General features: G+C 37.9%; 1 protein-coding gene across 2 annotated transcripts in view; it reads right to left on the bottom strand.

Annotated features, from left to right (window-relative positions):
* ATP8A2 (ATPase phospholipid transporting 8A2) overlaps nucleotides 1-14,278 on the bottom strand; it is a 345,102-nt gene that overhangs the window by 275,835 nt on the left and 54,989 nt on the right. For both annotated transcript variants that reach the window (XM_075708776.1, XM_075708786.1), the window contains 6 exons: nucleotides 11,501-11,600; nucleotides 10,806-10,904; nucleotides 9,950-9,995; nucleotides 5,668-5,708; nucleotides 3,784-3,857; nucleotides 833-902 (listed from right to left, as the gene is read on the bottom strand). In XM_075708776.1, the coding sequence (XP_075564891.1) occupies nucleotides 833-902; nucleotides 3,784-3,857; nucleotides 5,668-5,708; nucleotides 9,950-9,995; nucleotides 10,806-10,904; nucleotides 11,501-11,600 (430 nt within the window). The remainder of the gene's footprint in view (nucleotides 1-832; nucleotides 903-3,783; nucleotides 3,858-5,667; nucleotides 5,709-9,949; nucleotides 9,996-10,805; nucleotides 10,905-11,500; nucleotides 11,601-14,278) is intronic.

The raw sequence follows: 14,278 nt of genomic DNA, 5'->3' as shown, positions 1-14,278 counted from the left end.
ACCTCCACTTGGTTAAGAGCAATCCATTTAGTGCTTCTTTTGTCAGATTTTGACTTCAGCACTGCAAGCCAGAACAAGACCTCAAAAGGCCCCACAACCTTATTTTTGTATTTTACGCATGTGTCTGAAGCAAATAAAATGACAGGAACTCAAGATCTTATCTGTTGGGCTGACCCAGAACAGTAAATCACATTTCTACAAAGATAGTAAACAAGCAGCAAGTTTAAGTTTTTTTAAAAAACAAATAATCTGTATTTCAAAATCCTAATCCAAATTCATTTTTTTGTAATAAAAGCAGGCAACGATTCTGAACTATTTCTAAACACCATAATCAACAGTATTTCTTCAAGAAAACTAGAAATATCCAAATAAGTTCTACTACTTACCACAAAGCGAGAACAAATTAACTTAAACATATAAAAGGTCCTTTTGAGCACTCCACAGAGGCAGAAGCACCAGACAGATTGGCACTTGTGACAGCAGAAACTGCAGCTCTCATCACAAGCACAGCTGCTTCTTTTTTTTTTTTTTTAAAATATAGTACTTCAATTCTACTTACTGGACCTTCAGCAAAACATAGCCAAGGTCTGCTTGATTTCCCTTTGTGGGCTTCTAATACTTCCTCCAGATTAGTTCCTTACACTTGCACACAAAGCATTATTGCTTGGGTTTTTACCTGTTGAAAAGAAAGCTACAGCCACCTGGAAGGAGATGTGCTTTTTTCTTTTTTTAAAAAGAGTACTTGTATTGTTATCATGCCAGCTAGACTCCATTTTGTAGCTAGTATTAGATACCTAAATGGAAAGAAAAGGTGAAATTCATGGGTTTTTACCTGTCGTATTTTAAGATTTGTCTCCCCATCGAGATTAGCTGTTTCAATATAGCACATGGCTTGCGGTTCACTGTAAGGAGCATAAGATTTTCAATATTAAAACTCAGTACTTTTTGCATACTACTTTTGCACTAGGATTGTCCACAATGCATTTTTTCAATAGACTGCAGAAGACAAAAATCCATATTGCTTGTATATGACCATGAAAGAGCCAGCTGAAAGTACACATTTTAGAGATGTCTTTGGATATGAACACTCTCATACAACAAATTATAGAGAAAGACAAGTCTAAATCAGAAGTTTAATAAGGATTTAGCAAGTCATGATAAACTTAGATGCCTGAAGTGGACTATTTTACATTGCAATCCATAAAATTACTTCAGATTGCAAAAGCTATAGATAAACTACTAAGCATTGAACAGTGTAAAAAAGGGGATGTGCTTGGATGAAGAGGTAGTGCTCTCTGCTCTTGAGTTCTGTCTGAACCGTGCACACAAAAGGTCATTGCCACCTTAAAGTTGAGGGACTTGTGGAGGTACATCTGAAGTCACTGCTAATCAGCTTTTTTTTTTTTTTGAGAATCAAAAAAGGTATGGTAAGATTGAAACTGAGGGCTGTGATCTGCATCTTCCAGAGGTGCTTCTGCCCTTACCACTAGGTGCAAAAAAAGTCTTCCTCACAGAACTGTGGGTTTTCCATTAGTCAAGGTCTTATCTACACCTAACATGGAGGAGCTCTGCACAGGTAGCACCTGTGACATGCCCCCTAAGATTTAAAACCTCTGTAAGGCACCACCATTTTGGTGGTGACTGTCACCCAACTCTCTTCTCAGGCTGCTAAGGAACATGAGTTTCCCATCCGGACACAAAAATGCGCTTCTTCAACATACCACTTTTCATACTCTTGATTGCTATGTCTTTTCCAAAGTAACCAACTGCTTTAACAGCAAGGGTACTTAATCAGCGGAAGAGTCAGTAATAAAGGCTCCTTAGGACAAAAATTGTTAAGAAACAGCCAGGTATATTTACAACACAGTAAGAAGCTAATTTTTCTCTACAGAGAATTTTTCTTTAAAAAAAAAAAAAGGTTCAGAGTCTGTTCTTTGCCTCCTCCTATAGAGGCAACCTGAATCTGAACCGAAGAAAGCCACAGATTAAGTCCAGCTTGAATGCCTTTTACCTCAAACACCTTATCTACTACAACTGAAGTGGTTAACTCAGAAGGGAGACCTCTTGCAAGACAATTCCTTTCATTTCCACAGAAATGTATGTTTCCACACAAAGGCGTGTTCGTATTCAAATCTTTTTTCCCTTCATGTAAATTTATTATCTATGTAAAATTCATTTGATGTCACCTTTATTCTATGGGGAAAGAAGAGTCAAGATAAAAACAACTGTTTATTTTGCCTCTGACAGTCAGCTCAGACACAGAAGATTAACACATACAAGCAAAAGACCCCACCCCTTCAGAGCATGCAAAGCCTTCTGGTGAACTGAGGACACTTAGTATTGTCATTTAAAAGAATCATAGGAATAATACCAATTGTAAAGCAGAACTGCCATAGAAATTGCTATTTACTTCAAGCAAAGGTTCTCCCAAATCAACATACTTTGGGTTAAATTCTCCAGTTATGTGATTATCAATGATGACAGGTTAGTAGAATAAGGTAGAACAAAAAGCTGACTCATGCAAGTTAAGAAATAAATCAGAAGGTTTTGTAGTATAATACATTAGAGAAGAAGTTCTCAAGTAAAACAAATAGTCCTCAATGCTGAAACAGCAGGTTATTGATGTCAAAGTGTAGCCTAACTAAGTGCATATTAAGGTTGACAACTGCTTATTTAAAATTATTTTTTTTTTTAGAAAAAACCACAATATTGTATACTATGGAATGAAGATACCTCTATCCTTGATCATGTGACAGTTCAAAAAGACTGAGGTTCCCCATACAGTTTCCAAAAAAAAAAAAAAAAAAAAAATCCCTCCCAGGAATGGCACAGACAAAGATGGAGCAGAAAATGTAGTAGCTTAGAAAACAAGTTCCCTTAGAAGCTGGGTCATCTAAGAGAACTATAACCTGGAGACCAGAGCAACCTGCAGTCACTGTTGAAAAGCATGCTGACAGAAAAAAATTATGGAGAAGAGCAAGATGTCATAAGGTTTGACTACTAGAAAAAAGCATGTTCAAGAACAGGAACTGCACTGTTGTCTCTTGTTTAAAACTCAAAGTGGACAGTGGTCTCGATTTGGCCTCAAGTTGTTCAACACAATATAGGATCTACATTAGCAGCCAAGTACCACTCAAATGCTTTTAGGAACTAGTGACCAAACTTTGTTTGCTAGTACATTGGTATAAACGTGTTGTCCCATATTTCACAAAAAATGAGCAGTACTCAACATTTACTGTTGCTACCATGCTAGGGATAGCCTATATGTGCATTGTATCAAAGACAAGCAGTAAACAAACGAAGCCCAAAAGCTATTTTGCAGGCTAGTTTTTAGATGCCAGCTGCAATAGCCTTTTAGAATTACTGTTTGAAAAGAGAAATCTTTCCTGAGGGGCAGGAAAATATGCTGGAAACTCAGTGGAATTAACTGAAAGAAAATTTAAACTTAATTAAATGGAGGGATCCTCAGAAGGCCACAGAGCAATTGACTGCATGAAGCTTGTCTAACAGACCTTCAGTCTTTCAAACTCAGTGATACACTTTGAGACTTACAGGTACGTAATACCACGAAGCCTCAACGAAGCCTTCTTTCTTAAGAACCTATCTATAATGATATGTGAATCATTGCCTAGCAAAGCACTGTTTTGACATTGTTGAAATTTAGATGTGGAGAAGAATTACTGCTATCTGATGTCTGTTTTCATTGATAGCAAATACAGAGTTTAGGACTCCCTCTGCACCTCAGTTCATCAGACATATCATTTCCACACCCATTCAGGATACCTGGAAGATATAATGATCATGTCTGCTGGAAGATGTTGCCCATTGGTGACCTTCACAATATCTCCTACTGCTACCTGTTGAGTCAGGGGCACGAGTACAGTAGCATGGAAGAGAAAAACAAACAGTTTGCTTGTCTAGAATGTTAGTTTGTTATTTTCCTTCACCCAGTCAAAAGAACAGCATCATGCACAGAACAGTTAGAGACAATGCTTCTGAAAGTCAGAGTACTTTTCACTGCAAGTTTTGAAGTATCAAAGCACTCCCTTTTCTGAATACAAAGTAAACAAATCTCTATAGAAAAAACAGATATACTCAATTGGAAGGTGTGAATTTCTGTGGCTTATATTTTGTAAAAATTACCTTTTTCTATTATCCTGCCGTTATCCAAATTTGAGTTACTTTTCCCTTTAGTCTTATTTAACCTACAAAGATTTTTTTCCTAGTAAAAAAGTTATCTTTAAACTTTACCTTCCTCAACTATCAAGAGTTTCTCTTGTTCCTTCTCTGTATTACTTACCTACCCAGTCATCACTATAATTTTCCCTTAGCCCTCTTTAGATGCACTTCTTGTACTAGTCACTAGCAAGGAGTACTATCTGTACAGATAGACAGCAGCAACCAGTTCTTCCCTGACCTGTAGTCACTTGAGACATGCAATGTCCTAATTTCTGAATTACTGAAGACCTAAGAGTTTCTGGCACCTTTAACAGGAGTCAACACTTGCATGGGACTTTCATTCTAAAAAGGACCAAGTAGCACTCTCAAAACAGTTTAAGTATCAGGCTGCTTAGCACCAATGCACTCCCGAGAGTCTGAAATGGGCTTAAAAGTATTTTTAACATATTAATTTATAAAAATTGAAGCAGACAGCATGTTTGAAGAGGCAGATTCATTAGCCTTACTCTGAGCCCACTGAAAACAAATTCCCTACCAATTTCAGCACAAAAAAGATCAGAAGTCTGCCTTAAAGTAAACAAGGTGGATAGCACAGAACTGTTCCTCCCTAACAATAAATGCAAGCCTGGACAATATGCAGATACAGGCCAATTCAAGAAGTGCTTAAGGGTATAAGAAAACTAGGTTCCAGCCTCAGCTTTAAATATCTTTGAATTCAGTGTCCTAAATACAAATGGGACATGGAACAGCATAAACAGGCATCAGCATTAGCCATCAGAATCCCTGGCAGTCTTTAGTTTCTACTATTGCCTAACATTTCAGCAGGATTGCTTTTAGGTCTCTTGAGGTAGATCTCGTTTCCCAGAGGTTTAAAAAGGGTGTACTTTTTCCTCACTTGTTAGTTAACGAGTCTAATTTTGTCCCTAAAAAGGCATTAAGAGCCATGATTAGATCATTATGTCCCAAGGGTTTTCAGCAAGTTCTGGAAACAAAGCTCACCAGGTCCTGGCACAGGGCTTCACAGAACATGGGTCCTGAGTGCCTGAGGTAGCAGCAGGACTTGTGTTCCTTACTTGAGCAAACAGCTTACTAATCAGCCTCAAAACCTAAGAACTTTTTAGCACAGATAGCAAAATAAATCTGTTAGACTTTCAGGGGAGGTACAGCATTGCAGTGAAAATAACTCTTCTAGATGTGGACTGAAAACAAAATACTGTTTACACCCTGGAGCATATTAACTGTCCAAGCAAGAACACTTACAACAGTTCATTAGCATTTGACAGAAACATAGTACTAGGATTTAAAGATGGGTACTCAGGTGCCTTGCTCAGGGCAATTTTCACTATTGCAACAGAAAGGATCCTTCCCACCCCAAGTCACAGGGATTTCTCACATAGCGTGCATTAACTCCAGGCCTCCAAATTTATTCTGGCAAAAGTAATTCTTGAACACATTCTTCCATTCCCTCCCATCCTCAATTTTATTTACCTCTTTCCACATAATGTTCTGCCACATCCCATTTCTTAGAACTGGAAAGAAAGTTTAACATTAGATTAGAACAAATACCCAAGATCTGGACAAATTTCAGAACAACTGTATCAGCAGTAGTGAACATTGACCAGAATGGGAACTAACACATACATCAGAAAACTACTCTTCAGAAGCTGGGACCACACTTTTTGTCCACAGCTGTAGGCACATGCATCCAAGAAAGAGGAAGAATCTGCCCTTAGTATTTATATTATACCATTTTTAGCACCTGCTAGACAACAGTTGGTGACCTGATTTCTTCTCGGCATCATTTCATGCTAACACACAGATGGGCAGTGTTGTTACTTGTGTGGGAAGTGACCTTCCTTAAAACAAAGGGCATTACTGCCCACTGTCAATCAATACCTTGAAGCATCTCTATGTATGACTTAACCACAGAATTTTCACTTCTCACCTTTTTCCTTGCATTTTATTCATTATGTTTTGACTCTGACACATCCAACCTCACTACCACATAAATTGCCCTTAAGGGTTGAGGCTTAACTGTCAAGCAGGGTCAAGGTCCTAGTAAAAAGCAAAGATCAGCTTTGGCAGAAGAAGAATCTTAAATGCTGAAGCTCACATTGAAACAAAAAAGGAAACAAGGTACTGAAACAGGCCTTGGCTTCTGTAGTGCCTGCTATATTCCTATACTGCTGCCTTAACACTTTCATTAGTCACCTACTCTGGAACATGCTTTTCCACACAAGTACTTCCTCTAGATGCTTCTACACATACATAATAGTACCCTAGCCTAAAGAGCAAGGTCAAAACTTTATGCCCAATCATTGCTGAGCAGCCAAATCCAGTCCAGGTCTGAGTGCACCAAGTATACCTAAACAAACTCAAACCCTTCACTGAAAACAGCTGCAGCCAGTTTTTAAAGATGCTCAGAAAGTATGGTATGCAACAGATGAAAGTTGAAGGGGCCAGCCCTCTACTCTGAATAAATTTTCTCTTCAGTTCTAATCAATTCACATACATAGCTCATTTGAAAATCATACCAAATTCCCAGAAGATACAATTCTATGGAATACAGCCTCCGCTGTCCTACTCAGGTTAGGGCATTCCCGAAACAGGAATGCAAGATTTGTCACACCAGATCAAGTACAAGAAACCCACCTCTTGATTCCTGTCCCCAGGCCACACACTTCAGAGCAGTGAATCCCGAGATTTAATATTACAGCGGATGGATCACAGTAAACTATTTAATAAAAAATGGGTGGGCAGCAACAGAAGCACTGCTAGTGGCGCATCTAAACTGCTGAGGTGCTACCCAAACAAGTACATGCAGTTTAGGGGAAGAACAGCTTTGTTGCGCCCCTTCCTCCTTCTAACCTGTGCCTGAATTGAGCTCTGCTTAGTTCAGAACACAGGAGAACGCCTGATCCCAGAATCTCAAGTGAAAAAGCCACATACCTGCAACCTTGATTCAAAACCCAAACCCTCAGAGAGGAACTGAGCATCTCCTGTGCCTTGCTTTAAACAGCTCCCTGTTCCACCAGAAAATTTTGGAGACAACTGTTGTTGCTGTTGTATGTTCACATGCAATGAAGTATTTCGTAGCTTCAAGTGCCATGAACTTGGTCTTGCAGACAATTTACTTAAGAAAACAATGTAGCTTTCATGCTTACTGAAATAAGTTTAACTAATAAAGTTAATTAGTCAAGCAAATTAAAAAAGAGAATAGTTGCTTCAGTAAACTCAATCCCGTAATCTAAAGAGAAAGCTTCCATTAGACATCGAACAGTTCAGAAATTTTGGGGTTGCAATTTTGTACCTTCTACTCTGCTTAACCCCATTTTATAGGAGTACTCCAAAGGGCAGAAAAGACTGTCTTCTCTAGAATATTTATAGGAGGGTAAAATTGATGAATTATTCATTATCAAAAGGTATTTGGTTAAAGTAACAAAGAACAAGTACCTAAAAAGATTGTTCCTACTCAAAAACAGAGTTTCAATATAAACCTTCTATCTAAGACTTTCTAAGACTAAAAAGCAGTGTATTGATGTTCTAGATCTAAGAATGCTGTCACTCACACCTAGGTGTGTAAGGCCATTTGAAGTGCTGCTCCTGAAGGGCAAGCATTTCCCATCAGTCTTGTGCAATAGTTTGCTAGCCCTGAGCTTGTCTATTATTCAAGGGCGTCCCATACAGTATTAAATGCTCATGGCTTATTCTATAATTTGACAATAAGAGGATCAATACATCAGAAAAGTTATTACTTAGCTCTCTACGTCTACGCAATACGCTGCTCAGGGGCTTCACTTAGGAATACATTTAGTCTGGTCCCTAGATTCAATGTTATCTCCATATACACCACGTGAAGCCATCCAAGACGTGGAACTCTGGCTCATAGCCTAACATGCTCCAGCTCCTAAGGAAGATTTACAGTGCTCACCTGGAGCAGAACTTTCAATTTAGTTTCCTCCAAAGAGAATTTAATTCTTACATACCAAAGCCACTCTGCAAAGCAAACCAACCTTTTCAACGGGAAATTTAATATAGGAAATGTGCTTTGAAGACACACTACCGCTCAAAAAAATAAACACCAAGACAAATGCAAGGCTTACAAGAATGTTACTGAAGCAAGCATCTGGTCATTGTAGTCAGTGTAGTTCAGAAGATAGCTAAGCAGCTAGTAGATGTCTACTTTTGAGGGAGTTGAGCAACTCTCTGTACTGATTGCATTGACTAGACCTCAACTCAGCTATAAGAGGAACCTAAAGGCACATACAGAACCTAAATTTTAATTCATCTTAATCCTACCTTGAACATAAATTAGCTTTTCATTCTCATAATACAAGTCTCAAGAATGTGCCTCTTTAGCCTTCCTCTTAAGAAATATGAGGATACAGTTTTAAGTATAATTTTGAAAATTGTATTTAGATGATTCAAATGTAAAAAAAAAAAACTTGAACTAAAATAATTTCAAGTGCTGAGTTCCACTTGGCTCCATAAGAATACCTTATGTTCTTTAAGGTTGTCTCTCCACAATTACTGTGATAAACTTCCCCTGAAGTGTTTGTTAGCACATGTTCTCTAACTGCAAATGAATTAGACTGCCTACGTGACCTTGGAAAGAACAGTCTTTCATATTACCTGTAACAAGGCCTGTTGTGCTACAGCCAGTTAATTCCTGATTTCTCAAGACTAATAAATAGGGTTCTTGCACTTGAAACGTTTTCCTAGACTCTTGTAGAGAAGTTATCTTGAAGAACTGGCAAAGCAATGCTTTTTGATGTTCATTAATATGCAACCTCAATGATCAACTTAACTTCTCAAGCACAAAAGAAAAATAACTCACTGAAAAGCCCTGCAAATATTTTGCCTGTTAAATGAAGCATGGAGCTAGCAGGTTGTTCAGTTGCCCATGTTCCTTTAAGTATTAGTCTAACTTCTCGACACTTAAGGTAAATGTGTTTGGGAGGAAGGGGCTCTACTCAAAGCTAAAGTCCCTGTGCACTTCATCTGAGGATGTCCATGACGGAGCAAAGGAGCTGTCCAACACAGGAACACAGAGAACCTGTGACTGTAGCACGGACTGACCATAGGGCAGCCACCAATAAACTCCTCCTATTTTTGCCACAGGTTTTCAGTTAAGGGAGAGGAAGAAAATAAAAGTTATGTCTTCAGGTATTCAGTGACAAGCAGCATCAATACATTAGGGACACACATAGGCATTCAAAGGATATCAGTGTTACATTCTTTCTGTGACACTTGAGGAAAGCAAATCCACAAAATCCCCAGAGCTCTTCCTATATTTTAAAGGGCAGCAGCATTTACAAAAGTGACTTAAAATTCCTTTGACACCAACTTTCAGTGTTTCAGGGGTTTGCTGGGATTTTTTGTTTGGTTGGGGTTTTTTTGGGGGGGAGGGGTGTTTGGTGCTGGGTTTATTAGGGTTTTTTTAAAAGTAATCAGGATAGAGTTTGGCAGGGGCTAAAATTGCTTGGGTTTCTGGGAGGAGCTGAGAACTGTATAACTTTAGACAACCTTGAAGTTACATGAACTTAATAAATTCTAATAATCCCCCCATACCTCGCACGCAAGTGTCACACTATCAGCACCAGTCTGAAACATTTAAAGTAAAATCCTAACATACCAGTAACTACCTAGTCCAAAAAGACATGCATTCCCCACCATCATGACTCTTTAAGCAATAGAATTGCTCCAGAACAAGTGTTCTGGTATTCACTATTTGCACTTTAAATATTTAACTTAAACTGTTTAGTCTTACCTATTGTTTTCTTTTTATTCACTGCACTGTCTGCCTTATGCCTTTTCTGCAAGGAAACAAAACATTTCATTACACCTCATTACAGGTTCCAAAACCATTAGAGCTAGAAACATGACAAATAGCAAGATGATACATTAGGTCTTTTTTTTTTTCTTTTTAAAGCCACACAGATCATCTAAATCCAAATGGTTTGTACAAAAAAAAAACGTAATTTAACTTTAAACGTGAGAATCCCCACAGTGGAAGTCAGGCTCAAGCCTGGATCAACAGCAAAAAAAGTCTCCAAAAATGGTTTTTGGAAGAACAACAGGAGGAACAATGAAAAACAGTATATTTAGATAACAGCTGCACTATGCATTCTATGCGCTGTTTGTTTAGAGAGATTTCTAAATTAACTTATTCATCAGAACTCTGCAAACCAGAAAGACCTCTATTATAAACAGTTTTCAAGCAAGTTTGTGCAGATTTTCGCCCAAACAGTATGCTCTATGCTGAAGTTGCTTTCCCCCCTGCCCATTTTCAAGACCAACTAAAAAAAACACATATCTGTCAGGACTCTACACTGTCTTTCTAGCCAGGCTTTTCTAATAACAGCATAAATAAATAAGTTTGAAGAGGTAGAAACAAGTGTCCTGACTTCTACTGTTTCCTTGTTCACCACCTATAATGAAAATACTTAATTTATCTCAGTATGCTACACAAATTCTAGTTAAGTTCAGAGCTTTGAAAGTCAAAGGGACGTTTTGCTGCTGTTAAGCAATGACTCAATAGACTTCAGAGATGCATAGCTTTGTAGTATTTTGTGGCTTTTTTGAGACACTGCCTTTAGCACAGCCTTTCCCATAATCATACTCACATAGTCTTCTATAATTTCTTTGATGCCAGCAACTGTTAAAATAAATAGCAATGGCACCAAGGTGGTATATCTTCCTGTTGGAGAGACATCTGGAATTTGCTGTGAACAGAGGAAGGAGAGATACCAGGTTTATATTTGTATTTAAAATTAGTTTCTAGCAAATTCATAATGTTATGTAAAGTGCTCAGAAGAGAGAACGCAGAGCTTTCCGATTTGTGCCTGACATCCAGTTTCAGTGGGCAAAGTAGCCCAAGATCTCAACAGTTTTGAAGAAACTACTACCATAAAGTTAGACAAGAAAGTTGTTGTACATGCCTTTTATTCTATTTCTCCTCTTCACAAAAAAAGCATTCAACTGATGTAATTCAACTGGGAGCAGTGATAACCTGGACTATCTCAACAGTCAGCAGTTTCACAAGAATCTACAAATGCTTTTCTCAGTATGGTCAGTGTTTTACAATACTGCTACAATACTACTTCTTGTTTTTACTTATTAAGAAAAGTAGCTTGATTTTATAGACTACACTGGAAAAAGTCTAAGTTGCCTTCTAATTTCAGTTATAAAGTACACACCTCATTAATATTACTATTAAAATATGTCTAAGAATTTCTTTGCAGTTAAACATAACAACTGAAACAACTTTTACTGCATTACGATTTCATTTTATAATCAAAGCAAACCAATAAAACAATACCTGCAGTAAGGCAATGAAGAGGAAGAATGCATTTGCAGCTTTTCTTATCTGCTCATACAGGAATCGAGGTAGAAATGTCACCACGCTGTACTTGGCTGTGCTGCGGGTTAAAGGTGTTTTATTTCAGTATTTCACTGGAAAATCATATAGGGATTATGACCAAAAAGTTTCAAGTAGGCTTCTAAAAGCCAGTGTTAGAAAGATCGCTCAGTAAAGACAATATAGTACATGGAGGAAGCGTTGCCTGTGTTATGAGAAAGAGCTGTAGAGAACAAAAGAGGTATTGCACAGATCCAGAAGGCAGACAGTCCCACTTTAACCACTGGTACCTCTACTATTGGATAAACCACCAGATAATTTACTATGCATCCAAATTTCAGCACCGTGAACAGGCAACCTTTTACCTCAGTTCCAAGCACTTTCAAGTGCTTAGCCCTTATCAAAACATGGATTTAAGTGCTGGGGGGGAGGCAGAGTTGAACACAGAAGTTAGAAATTCTGCAGTGCTATTTTTAAAATGCCTCATTTCCCACTTCAGAACCACACTATAACTGCTATGAGTAATCCTCCAGAACAACAATACACACTTTTCCAGATTAATCTTTCCTAGCTATTCCCTGAGTAATTATATTACTATTTCTTCTACCTTAAAACAAAAATATACCGCACTAACTAGTCTCAATCTGTATAATTTCTTGTCTTCCTCGCATCAAACCCATGATAGGCATGAGTACAACTTCAGGAAAAAAGCATCCAAAACAAGAAGATTTAACCATTCCATTTTTAAATGAGTTCTGTAAGCCACCCCTATGGTATCAAGTTACCAAAAACAACCCAGAAGAGATTAAGACTCCTATGTGCAAGTCCTTACTCTCTGAACACATCAGTTACAACCCAGTCATCGACGTGCCTTCTTGAGATAGAGGACCAGCCTCTATGCTGCAGAACCTATGTGAGATGCTTTTCTTGTCCTCTCCCACCAGTAAGCCTTCCAGATCAACTGAAATCCATGGCATTACTATTCACAAATCATGAAGGACTAGTATAACCAAATGCTTTACCTACATGATCTGTCTTTCACAACTGACTGCTATGGATAAAACTCTTACTACAACCTTGTCCCACAGGCAATTAAGATCAGTGGCGTTCTCTTACAAAGATAAGTGTATGTACAAGGTTAGAGAACAGCATTCTCCAAGACCATTTATTTGCTTTAACTATTTTCTTCTCCCTTTTTTCTTCCCCATCCCCATTTATATGGGGATATACTGCTGCATCTTCCAGAATCAAACAGTAACATGGGACAACATGGCACAATTTATTATACAAAGCTCTATTTTGGACACTAGAGTAGTATCAGTGGAACAAGTTAAACAAGATGATCAATTAAAAAACAATTAAGATCCCATCTTATTAGATTGTGGTAGTTATATTCAATTTCACCTAGTTTCCTATTCAAGGAATTACAAATCCCTACTAGGTTTGATGCAAATCAGTTACTACTTTAACTGGATCTCTAAAAAAGGCAACACGACAGCATTTCTAGCACTACAGCCTGTAGACTTCCTATTGCTACTACTGCTCAGCAGAATCATGTATTAAAATACTCAATGTAGTATTTTACAGAAGTTGCAGGTGATCGTGCTTCAACATAAGTTACACCAAGTCAACTAAGTAAAAACATGCATCCTAGTTTAAAGCATGTAGTGTAGCACTTTATTGTATAAATGAAGAGAAATTTCCTTGAAATGCTATTATTTTCTTCCAACTAAGTATTTGTTGTTTTAAGCCACATGCACTTGGTCCCCCATGTAATATCCTTCCTATAATACAGAACATAATTAAACATACATGTCTCAAATACCTTGTGACTTTAAAAATACAGGTTAATCAAGTTAATAGTTTAGACATACCCTACAAGTGAATTCCTCAAGCAATACTAATTATAAATCAAGAATTGGCAGATTTTTATATTGAAATAGTATTCCCCTGGATATCACATTGCTAGGACTATATTAGAGCAAGAATTTGTCTTATGGCAATCAAGGTGAAACATCTATTCAACACCATTCTACCACTTACCAACTTTACAGCTAACTGGTGCAAACAATATTCTTACTCTAATGATTACATAAACACCAACACAATAAGGATCTTCTGAACGAGCTTTGTACATATTAAGTCACTCCATCCATTGCTAAAATAATATGACAGATGCCTACAGAAGATAGGTACAGTTCTAATTAGTAAGGGGCACATTCAGCTGTTACCACGCAGACCCAAAACAGTAACCACGTGTACGTACAGAAAGAACATGCATGTTACTATTCAAAAAGAAAGCTTCTTATGAAAAGCTAACTAATATTCTAAGCTGGGCAGGAACATTTCATTAATTTGCCTCTGAAGAACAGCTCTCTAAAGGACAAATACAATACTTACAAATAAAAAAAGCTTTGTGCTCCCTCCCAACAGATAAACGTATTGTAGATGACTTCAGGATAAGCAAAGCTCAGAAAGCAGTTAAAATCTACAGATGAACAGGCAGAAAATTCAGGCAGCTTATTCATAGCACAATTTTGGTCACTAAAGATAAATATCGGCAAAGGTTAGCCCTCTGACCAGCCCAAGTCAGAGCCATCTTATCTTTAAAAGAAGTGCCTGGCACCCAAGTCCAAGAACACCAAGTCTGCAGCTCACAGAACAGGTTGTGGCAGGGGGAGGAGGGGAGCACATGCAGGAAACCTAACAAACTGGCTTTTCCTAACACAACAGCTGTTA

The sequence above is a fragment of the Pelecanus crispus genome, chromosome 1 (genome assembly GCF_030463565.1).
Source record: "Pelecanus crispus isolate bPelCri1 chromosome 1, bPelCri1.pri, whole genome shotgun sequence".
Classification (NCBI taxonomy): Eukaryota; Metazoa; Chordata; class Aves; order Pelecaniformes; family Pelecanidae; genus Pelecanus; species Pelecanus crispus.
This window is presented reverse-complemented; position numbering and strand designations above follow the sequence as displayed.